The sequence below is a fragment of the Ylistrum balloti genome, unplaced genomic scaffold (assembly GCF_031769215.1).
Source record: "Ylistrum balloti isolate Yb309-2 unplaced genomic scaffold, AGI_CSIRO_Ybal_v1 Utg370580, whole genome shotgun sequence".
NCBI classification, from domain to species: domain Eukaryota; kingdom Metazoa; phylum Mollusca; class Bivalvia; order Pectinida; family Pectinidae; genus Ylistrum; species Ylistrum balloti.
Window position 1 is genome coordinate 68,993 of NW_026782361.1, and position 19,031 is coordinate 88,023.

The 19,031-nt window shown below is 34.1% G+C and overlaps 1 protein-coding gene across 5 annotated transcripts in view; it reads right to left on the reverse strand.

Annotated features, from left to right (window-relative positions):
• Nucleotides 1–19,031, reverse strand: part of LOC132556597 (rho guanine nucleotide exchange factor 11-like) — a 114,953-nt gene that overhangs the window by 35,588 nt on the left and 60,334 nt on the right. For 4 of the 5 annotated variants that reach the window (XM_060221023.1, XM_060221024.1, XM_060221021.1 and 1 more), the window contains exons 9-20: nucleotides 18,888–18,947; nucleotides 18,072–18,251; nucleotides 17,235–17,282; nucleotides 10,406–10,546; nucleotides 9,327–9,425; nucleotides 6,563–6,673; nucleotides 6,177–6,281; nucleotides 5,799–5,973; nucleotides 3,962–4,067; nucleotides 3,315–3,486; nucleotides 2,996–3,104; nucleotides 2,563–2,670 (exon numbers count right to left, since the gene is read on the reverse strand). In XM_060221023.1, coding sequence (XP_060077006.1) covers nucleotides 2,563–2,670; nucleotides 2,996–3,104; nucleotides 3,315–3,486; nucleotides 3,962–4,067; nucleotides 5,799–5,973; nucleotides 6,177–6,281; nucleotides 6,563–6,673; nucleotides 9,327–9,425; nucleotides 10,406–10,546; nucleotides 17,235–17,282; nucleotides 18,072–18,251; nucleotides 18,888–18,947 — 1,414 coding nt within the window. The remainder of the gene's footprint in view (nucleotides 1–2,562; nucleotides 2,671–2,995; nucleotides 3,105–3,314; nucleotides 3,487–3,961; nucleotides 4,068–5,798; nucleotides 5,974–6,176; nucleotides 6,282–6,562; nucleotides 6,674–9,326; nucleotides 9,426–10,405; nucleotides 10,547–17,234; nucleotides 17,283–18,071; nucleotides 18,252–18,887; nucleotides 18,948–19,031) is intronic. The other variant, XM_060221020.1, reaches the window with a different exon arrangement.

The following is a 19,031-nucleotide window of genomic DNA, read 5'->3' on the forward strand; positions in this document are numbered from 1 at the left end:
GGTTGAATAAACTAAGTAACTCTGGGCTGAATAAACTGAGTAACTCTGGGTTGAATAAACTGCGTAACTTGTGGTTGAATAAACTGACTAGCTCTGGGTTGAATAAACTGAGTAGCTCAGGGTTGAATAAACTAAGTAACTCTGGGTTGAATAAACTGAGTAACTCTGGGTTGAATAAACTGCGTAACTTGTGGTTGAATAAACTGACTAGCTCTGGGTTGAATAAACTGATTAGCTCAGGGTTGAATAAACTGAATAACTCTTGGTTGAATTTGATGTCATTGTAAAGTATGTGACATTATGAATGATCTGTTATAACTTTGACCAGAAGTCTTAACATAAATTGTAGATGTTGATGTCTATGACAGAGGTAGAGCAATGGAATAGACAAGTGATTTCATTAATTTGTCGATAAATATTGGTTCCGTGCATGGTCAGTAGTATACACATGTTTTGGTAAAGTTTATATATACAATGGATTTGTGTAAGTGTTACAGGGATATATATTATACAATATTTATAGTGACTTTTTACACCCTATCATTCATCCCACACCAGATTGTATGCAAACTTTTCATTGAATAAACAGACATGCCATATCCCAATAAATCAACATACTAACATGCTCCTGACAATAATGTATTACAATGTCTAAAACAGGACAAGACAAAGGTGTTATGGACATAAAATATTTACTGCCATTTTAACACTGATTCCACCAAGACCTGCATTCTGTATAGTGTTGTTACTATGGAAGCAGCATTACTACATTAACATTGTTGTTACCTTGGGAACAATGTTTTCACTTTGAGAAATGTATTGGCACTAATGTTGATTTTAGAACAATGTTGTTAAAATGGAAACAGGAATGTTACTATGAGTAGTATTGTTACTTAGGAAGAAAGTTGTTTACATGTAAACAGTATATAGTTCTCGTGTAGAAACAGTTGTTGGTATAGAAAGAGACTTGTTGGAATGAAAACAAACTTGTTATGGAAACAGACATGTTATTATAAAAACCTACTTTTAAACCTATTTAACTTATATATCACACTGGCATCAGATCTCAAATACTAGCTGACCATTGGTCAGTCTACAGTGACCAGTAATTGCACCCTTCACTCCAACTCACACTGCTCTAGTTACAAACAAGGAAATTCATGTTAATTACTGTTATCCTTAATGACACCCTTCATAATCAAAAAGAAAATTTCAAATAATTATTTTTTATATTTTGTTCCCACCCATATATCGTTGAGGATATATGTATCGTCAATTTAATTATATTTTCATTTATCAACATGATTTCCAAGTTTGTGTTACAAAAAAAGCATGGGTTATAATAGGATAAAGCATGGCTGCCACACCCCCTTGGGTAGGAGGAGGGACACAGTACAAACAAGGGAGATAACTCTACCTGAGATGACAAGCTCGGGCAAAACGCTTTTGCGAATATCACCTATAACAATTGAAAGTTTGCAGGCAAATCTTACAACCATCACATCCAGGTTAAATACAAACATTAATTAGTTACAGGGTATCAACCATGCATCACCAGGATCATAGCAACAAAAAATAAATATTATGTACCAGGTAGGACTTTTTCAAAATTGCATACAATTGCAAACCACCAAGTAAATCACTCAAAAATCTGAGTAGAAAACAGAATATGAAAGATTTAAGTCCTGTATCGAGTGGTGAGTAAAATTTTCAAGATTTTTTTCATTGCTAGTAGAATACTTTTGCATCACTGTAACATACGTGTTATCAAACTCGAGGTAAAATTTTGAATAACCTTTAAATGGCTACTTAAATCAATGAGCTTCTTGGAGGCCTGTGCTATATTCAAAAATAAATACTGTACAGTGTGTTGTCATTCTTTTACTTGTTTTTGGCAAAACGTATGAAAAAATTATCATTATTACTGCATTCATCATTTCACTTGCTTTATTTTTGTAATGTACATCTTTTTTTATCTATTTCCTGATTTTTTTATCTGATGTTTTTAAAGGTAAAGATCAAATTATCTCCAATAGAATTCTATCCATTACATAAAGCTTTCAGACTTCAGTATAAACATACATGTAGAAAAAGTTCTCTTTTGTACAGTTTTCTTTCTGAATATCACGGAAAAAACATCCACAATGCATTCAAAAAGAAATTAATAGAATTTGAAAAAAAAATATATATATAAAAGAAAAATATTTACACAAATATTTCATATCATCTAAAATCATATCAAGGAAACAATAACATCATTTACTATATCAAACCAAGAGTCAAACCTCTTTATTCAATGAAAAATAATTATTTCAAATACAGATACACACAAAATAAAAGGCATTTCATTAAAAATGCACACAAAACAGTTTCTTATTTGTTTTCAGAGTCAGATTTCATAATTATATTTTGTCTGTTATTCCAGAAGATGGAAAACATTCCATCACTCTGACCTTCCCAAACAGAATATTATAAACAGATATCATAATAATGAGGTTTGCCTAAGGTGGATACTTTCAGGAACTAGACAAAATACACAGAAAAACATCTAGGGTTACTCACGGTTCCCTTTAAATATATTAGATAATGGACGCTTGTTGTCCTTATCTTTCTTCTTACAGCTGTCCTCTAATTTCTCTATACACCGAGTATGTATATTTTGTTCACAATCTGTAAATAAGATCAATCCTTCCTCACTCAACAGAAATCTCTACCTTGACTCATCTTTCTTTCACTTCCTTTGAACAACTTGAGTTTTCTTTGGAATTATGTATCGATAGATTCATATTGAGACTAATTTTCATTCTTCATTGTCCCTCTCTGATACATTTACACAACAACACTAGTTACTAATTATCACTTTTACAGAAGTAACCATAGTAACCAACATTTGCTTTTACAGAAGTATCCCTAGTTACCAAAACTTACTTTTACAGAAGTAACCATAGTAACCAAAACTTACTTTTACAGAAGTAACCATAGTAACAAAACTTACTTTTACAGAAGTATCCCTGGTAGCCCACTCCCCATATCACAGTTTTACAAAACATACATGTCTCTACTTTGGTGTAATGGGTTGGCTCAAAATTATGGCCCTTATGTGGCTGAAACACAAAGTTCATATTAAGACATAGAGATCTTACAAATTTTATCTGTTAGATAAATTATCTCATTACATACAGTTTATTAATCATGGAAACAACAAATTAATAGAAATTTTGATCTTAAATTGCTTTTCAATAAAATAAACCTTGATTACATTCAAGCCTTTCTATGACCTGAATACATGTTACCAATACAGCGGAAATATTTACCCGTTTTGTGGGTTTGCTGGAGAGGCGGATGCCCTTCCTGTCTCTACAGACAAAGCTGGGCACCTTGTCTAGACTGGAATTGTGTTTATTGTATCCCACATAGCGGAGGAATGTAGAGAGTGCCCAGGACACGGCCTGCTCGCGGTCATTCTTTATATCTGAATCTGTTTGTCTGGTAAACACAAGATATTCATACTCCTAGAGTCCATTATAAAAAACACAAGGGCCTTAACAAACATCTGAGATGTAGGTATCATGTAATAAGCCCAGGGCGTCAACACATATCTATCAGAACAAGGGTGGTCTTATTGTAGGACAACAACACTACATTAATTATATTTAAGGTTTTCTGGGGGATTTTTGAAGGCCGATAATTGGCCTTCTTCCCCATTGCAATACTTTCATATTTAAGCCATATTTCCTCAAATTTAAAATTTACTCCTGAAAATATTTTTCCCAATTCACTCATTTTCTTCTAAAGTAAGGCAAAAGTGTCCTGTCCAAAACCAGTGAAAAAAGGCAAGACCATGAAAATCTGTTCAAATGTTAAAAGTAAAAGATAAAGATACAAATATTTATGTTAAATAAATGATCTATGGCAGCACAAAATACTCTAGAATACTGACCCGCCTGCTGACTTTACTTACAGTGCCTTATCCAGGTGTTTTAACAGATATTTTTCTATAACTTCCATTTCCTCTCGTTTCTTCATGCTGTCCCTCACTTCGTGAGCACCAAACATATTACCCATACCTGAAACAGCATCAACAATCTTACACTCTGACATATAAAAACAATGATAACACACTTTTAACAAACAAAGAAGTTATTATTAACACTAAAAGCATATATTTTCAAGGGGTTCAATTTTTGTGATTTCCTGAAAATTTTATGGATATTTCGATTTCATGGATAACATATCTCAATAAATGTCTGTAAACAAATTATTGAAATTCATGGACATCTGAATTTGTGAATAATGGTACCCAAAAAATCAATGAAAATAATCCTCCACAAAAATGAATGATTTCAAAGTAAACAACAGAAGAATCTTACACACAGTGAAAACATACTGTTTCAATGCAAAAGAAATGGTTAGTGTTTTTACTATCCATTCTGATAAAAAGTCCTTAGCTTTAAACAGTAAAACTTTGATGGTATCACCCTGATTGAAGTTTGGGATAGCAAAGACATTAAACATAAATCACAGAAAATCCCACAAATATGACGGCCATTCCTGATTTTTTTTAATGATAAAACTAATAAATCAAATAATGAAAAATTGATTTTTCGCCTAAAACTGGTGTCTGTGGTAGGAACATAATCCCATTAATTCTTTGCCTAAAATTGGTGTCTGTGGTAGGAACATAATCCCATTAATTCTTTGCCTAAAATTGGTGTCTGTGGTAGGAACATAATCCCATTAATTCTTTGCCTAAAATTGGTGTCTGTGGTAGGAACATAATCCCATTAATTCTTTGCCTAAAATTGGTGTCTGTGGTAGGAACATAATCCCATTAATTCTTTGCCTAAAATTGGTGTCTGTGGTAGGAACATAATCCCATTAATTTTGGCCTAAAATTGGTGTCTGTGGTAAAAACATAATCCCATTAATTCTTTGTCTAAAATTGGTGTCTGTGGTAGGAACATAATCCCATTAATTCTTTGCCTAAAACTGGTGTCTGTGGTAGGAACATAATCCCATTAATTCTTTGCCTAAAATTGGTGTCTGTGATAGGAACATTATTCCATTAATTTTTGCCTAAAATTGGTGTCTGTGGTAAAAACATAATCCCATTGATTCTTTGTCTAAAAATGGTGTCTGTGGTAAAAACATAATCCCATTAATTCTTTGTCTAAAATTGGTGTCTGTGGTAGGAACATAATCCCATTAATTCTTTGCCTAAAACTGGTGTCTGTGGTAGGAACATAATCCCATTAATTCTTTGCCTAAAATTGGTGTCTGTGATAGGAACATTATTCCATTAATTTTTGCCTAAAATTGGTGTCTGTGGTAAAAACATAATCCCATTGATTCTTTGTCTAAAAATGGTGTCTGTGGTAGGAACATAATCTCATTAATTTTTGCCTAAAATTGGTGTCTGTGGTAGGAACATAATCCCATTAATTTTGGCCTAAAATTGGTGTCTGTGGTAAAAACATAATCCCATTAATTCTTTGTCTAAAAATGGTGTCTGTGGTAGGAACATAATCCCATTAATTTTTGCCTAAAATTGGTGTCTGTGGTAGGAACATAATCCCATTAATTTTGGCCTAAAATTGGTGTCTGTGGTAGGAACATAATCCCATTAATTTTGGCCTAAAATTGGTGTCTGTGGTAAAAACATAATCCCATTGATTCTTTGTCTAAAATTGGTGTCTGTGGTAGGAACATAATCTCATTAATTTTTGCCTAAAATTGGTGAGTTATAAGATTTATTTACAATAAACAACTTAATGAAGAATTTGTTATGGAACACATACCCATATCTTTCTTTTGTCTAAACATGGTGAGTTGTGATTCAATCTCGTCCATAACTGCCTGGTGGGCAATAAGAAAGACAGTCTTCATGTTTTCTTCTTGTTCCACCTTTTCCACCTTCTCCAGAACTCCTTTGACCCCCAAACCAACTTCTTCATTAATGTTGACTTTCAGAGGCTGACAAAAAATGAACAAACAGGTAAAAGATTATTACAAACAAAACCAGTATTGTATTTCAATTGAAATTTATCATTTCAGATAATGAAAACAATAACTACAACATAAATACAGAAACATCCAGGAAACAATGTAGTGTAGTGAAACAAAAATACCAGGATAACTTGATGGCCTCTGAATTCAATATTATGTGAAATACTAACCGCTCCATCGACTAGAAACGTGGAGTAAATTTCATATGCCCATTTTTTCCAATCCTGGAGTCCACCTTTAGCAGTATTATACAAACTGGCTGTGACGTAGAACAGCTGAAACACATAATCATCAATATATATATCAAACGAGAGATCTTTCTTATTTATAAATTAATCTATAAACATGCTGTGAAATTTTGAATAAGAACAAAAAGTTTCTTTTAATAGCAGGGATAATAACATAAAACAAAATTTTAAATGCATGTAACATTTTTAACGTCATATTACTCATACAGATTTTAAGTGCTATGTGAGTGTCAGCAGTTCTGGTTAATATTCCAGAATTGCCTTCCAACATGGCAACCCCTTGGTAATAAATAAGGGAGATAACTCACAAAAGCAGAAGGATCATGGTTCTCGACAAGGAGAAAATTGAGGAAGATTGCTGTGTGAGCTGGCTTGTTGTCCAACTGTCGTAAACTGTTGAAGGGACCATGGTCGTCCGTCTGAAAAACAATACAAAGGTTAACCACTCTGTTCTTAGGTCACACAACTTTTTTTATTGATTTTAGTTTGATACAAAGTACATCAGCTCAAAAAACTTCAACTCTATTAAGAAATTCAGGGAAGAAAAGGTAAATAAGCACTATATCTGTTTACATATAGACAGGTTAGTTGGCTGTTGTGTATTCAGCAAACTTTGAACCAATTCTCTCTCTTTTTTTTTCTTTTCTTTGTGTGAATACTAACTTTCACAAATTGTTGATCCAAAAACAAGTTTGAAGCAACAGAAAAGGCTGTATTGTTCTATAATTATTATTAATTAAATGTGTGTTTATTCCCAATGACAAACTTCCAAAAAAAAAAAATCACATGTGAGCGAATGTTCATTAACAGCTGACCATTAATTACTATTGATGAGTTCAAGTGTTCCACTTTGTTAATCAGAAATTGCATATTGAATTTAATAGCAGGCAGACACAATTTTTTAAACATATAAACACAAACACACATTTATATATATGAACATAGATAAATGAATATACACACAGAAATATATACCCAAGATTAAAAAACCTCCTAATTGTCTATAATTGGAAATGCAAGCGCACATTTCAAACTAAGAGCCAAAAGTAAGATGACTTGAACAATAGCCATCAGAAAGTCTTATCGATCTGGAGATTGATATATACGATGCTTTCTATCAACAATTATTTTATTTTGGATAAAATTACCTCCCATCAGATGTTCATATGCTTATAGATGTATCTTTACCTTCCTGTCTTTTAACATGAAGTGATAATTTACTGTCTACTACAATATAGTACGGTTCGACCTATTTAGATGAAAGAGAGATTCTGCTTACACACAATATAATTAAACACCTATATAAGGAACTACCTCAATTACGGTTTAGTACATTCTAGAACTGAACATTAAGGTAACACAAGTGAGGAGTATTGTTTATTGTCGAACTATATATTTATACTGTGTAATACATATACGGTGCCTGATAACAGGACACAGAGGTTATTATGAAACAGTGAAATGACATGACCACAAATTCAGCACAAGTTGTATCCTCAATCTTTTTGCAAAATTTTAGTGAATATTTCATAGTGAAAGGCATTCTTGAAAAAGACAGTTTTCAATTTTGAAAATCACAACATGAGGGCAAACACTTTCTTTGTGGAGAAATTGTGAGGTCAGATGTTACAGTTAGTAGTGGAAACAAGAGGTCAGAGGTCAAGTAGTGAGTGATGAAGAGTTTGAAGGGGAGTTAGTGAATGTTGAAGAGTTCAGATTTCAATCAGTGATGGTGAAATAGAGATGAGATATTGTACAGATGATGAAAGAGGAGATAAATGTGGTTGAATGGAAGCAGAGATGAGAGATTTGACCTCAAACAGTTCTGAAAAAGGTGGATGTGAGGTCAAATGTCAAAGTTTGCATGATTGTGATATGTACAGTCAAAGGTCAGATATTATAAATGAGGAGTCATGATTTTATGCAGTATAAAGAGAGTTGTAAATCTGCAAAAGCTATGCTTCAGTAAACAATATATGAGATCAAAGTTTGAATTTGTGTAAAATTAAGAGGGAAAAGGGTCTGAGATAAGCATCGGTTAAAGCAACAAAAGGTCAGAGGTCATTCAGAGTTGAGATGAGGTCAGCAGAATGATAAAGTGAATAAAAGCCCCATAGCAATGATAAATGTAATGTAAACCTCCAGGGTCTGTAGTCGGGCCAGGAATGAGGACACAACAGGCTGAGAGGTCTTTCTCTCTGATGAAGGCTGAAAGCAACATCAAACTGACCGCATTAACCACTTTTATAATGAGCTATTAAATTTCATGGTTCTTCACATAAACATAGTTTAATATGTTTATACTGAAGAATCCGTGTAGATCTATCTTAGAATTATATTGTAAAAACTAAGTCAGGTGAACCATTTAGCAGGAACATTTGTAAACCAGAAGTGTAACATCAAAAAGCCAGATGGATTTGATCAGGGGAGACAATCCTACAGGGGAGACAATCCTTATCAACAATTTGCTTTAAAAGGTCAATGATCAAATTTGTTTCATTCCAACAGGTTATCTCCCCTGTAAAGCGAAATACTGGAGATACATATATACAGATTATTGGAACAAAAATCATTACAGTGAATAGGTTATAATGAAAAATAGTGCAGTACAGATGGTATTTGTGGAGTTATGTGTCAAGAACTAAGCAAAGTAAAAGAAAAAGAAAAAATTAGAATAAAAAAATTGGCAGGTTCAGAAACAAAATATCCAGTAATGTTAAACATATTGTGTTCCATTATTATAAACCTTATGTATCTACATGTGTTGTCAGATCTGGGAAAGGGAAATCATTGCTGAAAAGGAAGGTTTATTCTGACAAGGGAGATAATTTTAAGGGAGGCAACTGCTTACAGATCACTACATATTCTTATGGTAACTGCCCTAGAAAGGGAGGTAACTTTGAAATATTACAATCACAGTTGTAACCACTGAACAATCTTTTCTCTATGAAGTTAAATCTATATAAAAGCATTTTCCCTCGTAATAACATCATGAAATCATAGCTTTACAGCATCATGTTAATGTACAATCTGAATATCGCAGGAACTGATGACAAGGGAGGTAACACTTACCCGAGCATGTTCCTCATCAGACTCAAATTCATCGTCCTCCATTGCTATAATGAACCGCTGAGGGCCTTCAGGTTTGCTGGTGTTGTTTACAGTAGGATCCTGAATAAAACAACAACTTTTAATATAAAACACTGAAACCTGAAAAAAGTCAATATAACAAGTCATTAACTATGACAATACGAGCAAGAATCTCAACACCACATTAGTCATCAGCAAATATTTATTTCATATTTAAGATTTAAATCAAACTTATTATGGCGCTGAGAAATTAAAAATGCAGCAAGATAATCTAAAATGTTGGCCATAGTTCTGGGATCTTCCTGCTGTTCCATAAAAACAACTTTAGTCTGAACAAGTTATCTTGTGACAGAGAAGGGCAGTCAATATATTTAATAATATTATTCATCCTCTAAAGGAATCAATCCTGTATCCAGGAATTTACAAACAAATTAAAGAATAATGATTAAATAAGATTAATCAATTTTAAGTTCATTTTTTATGACATCCGAATAATACCAGAAATTTCAAACTTTTGAGAAAATTAAGCATAATATGTACATGACCATATTTTTGTATACTGACATGGAATATTGCAATTATTGAAAACACTCGCTTAACTAACACTTTGATTTTTAACAAAATTTAGGAAATCAAAAAACTTCAAACCTTTTATAAGAAATTTTAATCAAGTTAGCAACACCAAAACCTGTTGTGCACTTATTTTTGTTCAAATAACTTTAAAGGAAATAATAGAGTTGTCTCCCTTAGACTGCTTCATGAATATCTAGACCTATCATCACTATGCAATATCGATACCTGTTCCCCAATCAATATTTTGTATCTATCATTTTTCTTTAAAAGACTGCTAGCTTTCAAATGGTTCTTTATTATATTATTTTTTCAAAATTTTAAGATTTTAAATTTCATGATTTATAAAGCTTTGTTGCTACACTGAATCACAAAACATTCTCATTTGTTTATCCTATTTTAATAGTTAACAAGGAACAGCATTTAGAGCATAAAACAGTTCAATATATTAAATATTTTTCATTAATGATGAAATAAAATAGGATAGTTACATCTACGTTTGTGGCTAAGTCGGACTCCTCGCCGAGGCGGGAGTTGGCAGGATGTGTAGGCGTGGGCGATGCGTTGGGACTATGAGCGGGAGAATCAGAGAAACTACCACCATCCACAGCAGTGCTGGGCGCTGACGTAGACTGAAATGAAGATCAATCAGTTTAATTAATCATATCACTTTACACCTCTTAAATTCTTCCCCAGTCTGCAGCCCTGTCACTTCTGTGAAAAAAGACATTTTATCAGCACAGAATTGACAATGATATAGCTTTATAAATGATTAAAAGAACAATAAAATTTTAACCATAATTAAATTTAGAATTTACACTGACTGGCAGCTAAACAATACACATGAAACGAAGTAAGAGACAAGAATAACCAATCTGAGTATTCCCTATCTTTTTTGCTGTACAAACACATTTTGATTTTATTTGCTATGAGTATATACACCTTTAAACAAGCTGAGATCAAATGATTTCTAAACAGAAACATCAATCTTAATTTCCTGAAACAAAGGTTTACTATTCTGACTTTTTTTTCCCCTACAGGTAAACGAAATAAAGTCGCATAAATATTAAGATGGACATGACTTGAAGAAATGATTTCTCTACATATACATACATGTAACAGTGAACCATATTTTATTCAGGAGGTGAAACTATGGAATTTTGCAATATCCTTTTGTAATTAATATCATTCATATGTACCAGTATATACATTTAGAAATTTTGCTATTTGCAGCAAAACATTATTCTGCAATCATATTCTAATTTTCAATTCATCATAAAATACACAACATGACAACTCACATGGATATTAAATTTGGTGTACTATTTAATACAAGGTTCAAGATGACCTAGACTTCATTAACATATGTATGTTTGATTTTAGGTAAAGCACAAACATTTTGCTAACCCAGACTGGAGCCAGAATGCCCTGAGGTGGCAGAAATGTTTTGGCCCTTGGCATACACAGGTATATTTTGCACTGGTTTACCCTCTTTCTTTCAACACTGTTCACATGCTACAAAGAAGTACTGGTAAACATGCTGGTATCTGTCCACAGATGGCGCTTGGTGTCAGTGTTCCATGAAACACATTTTTCAACATTATATCAAACCAAAACAAATCACAGACCCAGCATGCGAGGCTTCATCTCTCGCCTTCAATAATCTACAAGTTCAACTGTGAAACAACATTCAACCTGACATTACATTTCTGTCCCTCCCTTTATGCCAACTTTCTGTCAATCCTCTAAAAGAGCCATTCTGTTCTTCTCCCAACACCATCTTTCTGTCCCTCCTCTAACACTACATTTCTGTCCCTCCCCTAACACCATCTTTCTGTCCCTCCTCTTACACTATATTTCTGTCCCTCCCCTAACACCACCTTTCTGTCCATCCTCTAACACTATCTTTCTATCCCTCACCTAATATCATCTTTCTGTCCTTCCTATAACACTACCTTTCTGTCCCTCCTCTAACACCACTTCTGTCCCTCCTCTCACACCACCTTTCTGTCCCTCCCCTAACACCACATCTGTCCCTCCTCTAACACTTCCTTTCTGTCTCTCCCCTAACACCACCTTTCTGTCTCTCCCCAAACACCACCTTTCTGTCTCTCCTCTAAAACCACCTTTCTGTCCCTTCTCTAACATCACTTCTATCCCTCCCCTAACACTCCTTATCTGTCTCTCCCCTAACACCAATTTCTGTCTCTCCTCTAACACCATTTTTCTGTCTCTCCCCTAACACCACCTTTCTGTCCCTCCTCTAACACTACCTTTCTGTCTCTCCTCTAACACCACCTATCTGTCCCTTCTCTAACACTCCCTATCTGTCTCTCCTCTAACACTACCTTTCTGTCTCTCCCCTAACACCACCTTTCTGTCCCTCCTCTAACACTGTCATTTATCCCTGTAACAAGTCCTATCTTAACACAGCCCTGATGTACTAGGTCACATGCTTACCTGCCAAGAGACTCATTACCTGTATCTTGTTATGTCAGGTGTGGGGGAGACCACATTACGCCATGCACAGGTAGGTCGCGCCTGACTGGCGGTTACACGCCACTGAACACAACCATTACATGCACTGCTGTCAATGTCATCTAACCTAACTCAACTATTTAAACTCCATGCATGTCAGACCTAGGTTTTACTGTACATAGATATATAGTATATATCTTCTACTGACTTCCCACATATTTCCTTCAATGTGTGTATCTTTAAATTCCTCTCTATATAAGTCCAATACCCTGTAAAATACATCAATTCCTTTAACTCTAAATTCACTCTGATGAAATTTCTATTCGCTGTTGAACGCCCCTTACTATTGAATTCCTGAGTATTTTTAGAAACATCTATCATAATTTGAATTTGAATGAACGCTGAAACTGACTATAATTTTTAAGGGTATTTAGAAAATGTCATATTACAGGAAAACCACAATTTAGAAATAGACTATAATTCCAAAGCCATCATTTTTAGAATTAGTGGATCAAATCAACATATAAATACCCCAACAAAACATCATCTGTGTCCAACTTCTGGGAATTAAAGAGAAATTAATGTGATCAAACTTGACCATGTATTTCTAAATCTGACACACAAATCCTGAAACGTTCAGATTTCTTGTTTCTTAGTTCAACTGAGACAGTTTTCAGTTAAAATCTTTTCCATACCTTTTCAAAGGAAATCAATTTTGTACAAGCTGATCAGTCTAGTAATAAGCTAGTTGTGAGACTAGAAACCAAAACACAAAGTCCCTCTGTTATGGTGTAAGGGTTATTTATAAATCATAACAAATTCTTATCAAACATGTATTTGCACACTCTAAACGGACAAGGCCAAACAGAAGAAATTATGTGTTTCAAAAATTTCTCTTTTTTGAGAAGTATTGAGTAAATTCATGTTTCCAATTAGAATTTGATGTTTTAGGAAGAAGAATGTGTTTTTCAAGATAAAGAAGATATTTTAAAGATTGTAACAAACAATAAACCAGACAAAATCTCAGGAAGACAAATTTCGGCTTATATTAATTGTCCTTAGAAACTGGCTAATTAAGTCAAATGTGTTATTGATATTGAAGAATAAATGATAAAAAAGACATTAAATCAGACAAATGATGAATTAGAATGATTTTAACATGGAGAAAAAGAAAAGAGGTAGGGTGGGGAGAATTTTACCACTGTTATCATACATGTGAATAGTACCCTATGTACAGCTATAATTATGGGCATTAACAAATCTATCCTAGTCATGGGGGAAAAAAAAAATGAAAATTTACCAATTTTCTTTCTTTTCTTAGATTTCATCTTAATCTTTCTTCTTTTACACCGCTGGTTATATAATCTTTTTATAGAAAGTCGAGTTTTATCTTCCCTACCGGGAATCTGAGGTCAGGAATTAATGCACAGAGGTACAGCATAGAGACCATCTGGGAACAATCTGGGTTTCATATTATCGTAAATGACGCCATCATCGTAAATGCAGTGCACTATATTAATACCAAAGGTTCCAAAAAAGAAAATAATTACAAGAAGCAAGCATTTAGCAATCTGGAAATTTTTTTAGTTTAAGTATTTTTAATTGTGTAAAAATGTATTCATAGAATTATTTGGTAGCGATAAAAAAAGATGAAATCGCTGTCAAGCACAGAATTTAAGGAAGTATCTCCGTATAAGCAAGTAAACCACCATTTCCTTTAATATTCTGTGTTAAAGCAAAGCAAAATATTGTGAATAGTTTGATGAAAAAAGAAAGATTATACACCATATCAGCAGTACTAACTAATTTGGCAAAGTTTTCATTAAAACTTATCACATTTTGTAAAAATATTCCCTTAACCTCCGTACAGAGTAAAATTTCACTTAGAGTTAGACTATTCAGATCTAATTTTAGTCTCACATCATTTACTTTTGAGGAGAAATCATACCATAACTCTCGGATCAGAATTTTTTTTTACGTGATGTCTCAAATATTGTGCACTTCATATAAAGATTGTATATCGTATCAAATATGTGAGTAAGGCAGGAAGAAAACAATCTACATTTATACTGTAACATTGTAACAACACAGATCTATCATGTCACTGATCACCCACCAAGTTAATCTTCTCCGTAATTACTATCTCATGACGTAGTAAACAGATTCATCACAATAAAGTGGACTTTTTAACAAAAATTATGTAAAATTTTAGCTTATATAACACGACATTACTACAGAGTAAATGTTAGAACATGAGAGAAAATAAAATGATCAACCCTTTGGAAATTAAATGATCAAAAACATTGCAAATTTCTGCCATACAAAGTTTTAATTAAAAACAAATCTTTTCTTTGTGGAGAGGAGAGGGTCAGGCTGTTCTAATAAATATATTCAATGACCTATTGACCTTTTGATATGACCTTGTTACAAAACTGAAGTTGATTATAGCTAGAAATATCTAAAATGCATATCAACATATTGAAAAAGAAATTTTAAAAATTCATTTTTTTGTAACTTTTTTTTTTTGCCATTGCCATATAAAGACAAATCCCTACAATTTTAATAATATCATATTTCCTGATTCTTTACTGATCTTTTTATGTTCCCTCACTGAAATATCATCAGTATGGCTGAAAATTATTTAATTTTCAAACAAGTCCTCAAATTTGCTTTCTTTTATCCCTAGAATTTCAAGTACCCAAAATCATAAACTTTAATTTTCAAACAAGTCCTCAGATTTGCTTTCTTTTATCCCTAGAATTTCAAGTACCCAAAATCATAAACTTCAGTCACAGAACTCACTCATACTATTATTCTTCCAAATCTAGGTCCTAAGGCTTAAATTGTTTGATTGTCTATTGTCTAAAGCTCAGGATTTACCGTCATGGACTCTAAGGTTTAAGACTCACTGTCCATGGACTCTAAGGTTTAAGACTCACTGTCCATTGAATATAAGGTTTAAGACTTGCTGTCCATGGACTATAAGGTTTAAGACTCGCTGTCCATTGAATATAAGGTTTAAGACTCGCTGTCCATGGACTATAAGGTTTAAGACTCGCTGTCCATTGAATATAAGGTTTAAGACTCACTGTCCATTGAATATAAGGTTTAAGACTCGCTGTCCATGGACTATAAGGTTTAAGACTCGCTGTCCATTGAATATAAGGTTTAAGACTCGCTGTCCATTGAATATAAGGTTTTGCTGTCCATGGACTATAAGGTTTAAGACTCGCTGTCCATTGAATATAAGGTTTAAGACTTGCTGTCCATGGACTATAAGGTTTAAGACTCGCTGTCCATTGAATATAAGGTTTAAGACTCGCTGTCCATGGACTATAAGGTTTAAGACTCACTGTCCATTGAATATAAGGTTTAAGACTTGCTGTCCATGGACTATAAGGTTTAAGACTCGCTGTCCATTGAATATAAGGTTTAAGACTCGCTGTCCATGGACTATAAGGTTTAAGACTCGCTGTCCATTGAATATAAGGTTTAAGACTCGCTGTCCATTGAATATAAGGTTTAAGACTCGCTGTCCATGGACTATAAGGTTTAAGACTCGCTGTCCATTGAATATAAGGTTTAAGACTTGCTGTCCATGGACTATAAGGTTTAAGACTCACTGTCCATTGAATATAAGGTTTAAGACTCACTGTCCATTGAATATAAGGTTTAAGACTTGCTGTCCATGGACTATAAGGTTTAAGACTCACTGTCCATTGAATATAAGGTTTAAGACTCACTGTCCATTGAATATAAGGTTTAAGACTCACTGTCCATTGAATATAAGGTTTAAGACTCGCTGTCCATGGACTATAAGGTTTAAGACTCGCTGTCCATGGACTATAAGGTTTAAGACTCCCTGTCCATTGAATATAAGGTTTAAGACTCACTGCCCATTGAATATAAGGTTTAAGACTCACTGCCCATTGAATATAAGGTTTAAGACTGGTTGCTCATTGACAAAGATGTCAGACTTGGTGTTCAATAACTAAGATCTTTGACTTGGTGTTCAATAACTTGGGTCTAAGCTTTTAAAGTGTAATTTGACTAAGGCTAAGACAGCATCCTTGAGCTTTTATCTATGATTGATTGTCTATTGTCTACATACTGATACTTAATGTCCTTAAACTAAATTCCAATAACTACACACACAAAAGTATAAGACTTTGTGTCTCTGATTAAAGTATAAGACTTTGTGTCTCTGATTAAAGTATAAGACTTTGTGTCTCTGATTAAAGTATAAGACTTTGTGTCTCTGATTAAAGTATAAGACTTTGTGTCTCTGATTAAAGTATAAGACTTTGTGTCTCTGATTAAAGTATAAGACTTTGTGTCTCTGTTTAAAGTAGAAGACTTTGTGTCTGTGATTAAAGTATAAAACTTTGTGTCTCTGATTAAAGTAGAAGCCTAAATGTCAAATTACTAATGCCTACGTCTTATAGTGTCTTTTCACTGGGGTCAGACTTAACTAAGGATGCAAACAAATTCTTCTGAATACAAAAACCATCCAACTGGGTGACGGTGAAACGTGCCGACCTCCAACCCAAGGATCGGGTGACATGCCGACATTCGACCTGAGGGCAAGGTAACGTGCCGATCTTCGACCCGAGGGACAGTTGATGTGCCCTGCTTCAACCAGGAGGCTAGGTAACATACCCACTTTCAACCCAAGGGCTGGGTGACATGCCCACCTTCATCCCCTGGGCCAAGTGACTTGCTAACCTTGACCCCAAGGGCTGGGTAACGTGCTGAATTTTGACCCAAGGGCCGGTGAAGATAGTAGTATATGAGTGAACCCAGTGTTAGTGGTCATATATAAGCACACACACTGACCATTACCTTCTTCAATTTATTAAACATCCGTCTCTTGGTACTGGCCATAGTTCGCTACAACAGACACAGTGACCTGCGGTCATGACTCCACAACAACCGTCAAACATATACACAGAGATAGGTACCTATCACGCTGTCCAACAATAGTTTACAGTGTTAATGTCAAACATATACACAGAGATAGGTACCTATCACGCTGTCCAACAATAGTTTACAGTGTTAATGTCGAACATATAACGAAGAATACAGAAAATATTTTGAATAGGTTTCAAATTAAATATGAAGATTGAAACAAAATTATTTAATGCCTTAATATGTAAGAGTGAAAAAGTGCTTTCTGCATACAGTAAAACTGTCAGGGAGAGTGATATGGCAAAACATGTTTGTGATAATGGGAAGGATAACATGGTTAGGAATTTCACAAGTGGTGAAGGTGGGAAAATGTTCAGAACAGAAAATTTCATCAGCAATGAGATGTGCTGGAGTGTGTGGGAAGTAATGTGTGTGGTCCTGGTGTAATGCTTTTACTCTACCTTTGATGATTAATGACCAATAGCATGTTTTCGTATAGACATATAGTCTCATTTGACTCCTATGGAATCAAATTCACAAAAACATACATGCAACTACTCTGAATTTTTAAATTTTGTTTTCTTAAAAACTTGAAATAAATACTTTTCATTTCTATTTAGCAAGTCATTGCACTAAAATCAAAGAAAAAACTAGAAATAAATGGAATTAGTAAAAAACAAAATTTAACAGTGCGGAGAGCCCGACAGGCTGTAAGCGGGTAAGGACATGTGGGCAATTCTGTATAGAACACAAGCATCAGGCACACCGTACCTCAGGGCTGACACCTGGGCGTGACCCAATCTTTAGTACTGCTGGATCTCGGTTCCGAGATCCTGCGTCGGATTGGGACCGTGCGACCCCCGCACGAGTTTCAGCAGGTATTTCCTGGTCACTGGCATAAACTGTGACGGGCATGGACCCTGTTTTCACATGTTTGGGTCCACTTTTCAGCTGTGACAAAATTAGTACAGGTTTAGGCTTAATAAGCTAAGTGACCTATTGAGAAGTTGGACATTTTGTCAAAGGTAACCAGCATATTTCCTTTGAAAGAAAAACTTTACTAAAATGCAAATACCAACAGCATCTATAGATCCCCATTCTTCCCAATATTACAATACAGGAGCCATCTTAAGTCAAATTAACACAGCACTGACCAAGGGCTACTGCTGGTAAAGGTATCTAAGTTCCATTAGCCACATTAAGACAGAACCTTCCATAAAATTTAGAAATCACTTTAAAATATGAACAAAACAGAAAAATGTACATCCCTACCCAGACAAGAGACATCCACTATTTCACATATCTTACATACATTGGCTACACCATACATATGCTTTACTTGCATATCTCATCACCATCTGATTATCACAACATTTTAAAGCTTCTAATTGGACTTTTGACTCATCATATTTGCCAATGTTTTACACTCTGTTATGAGCTAGGAACATAAAGCAATTTCACCAAAAAGTCAATTCATTAACCTATTGAAAGATCCATTTATAAACGAAGCTAATTTATGTCCATCTTATTGTGTATTTTATCCAAACCCAGTAATTGAGTCTTTGCTAAGGTATTAAGATTCCCTACCCATGGTGTAGCGTCTCCAGTCCCTGTATCAGGTGATGACTCTCCCAAAGATAACGGTAACTGTAAAACAGACATATTAGATGTCAACAATTACATGTCATGGATAATGTTAACATGGATCAAAATTTACAACGTCACATCTTC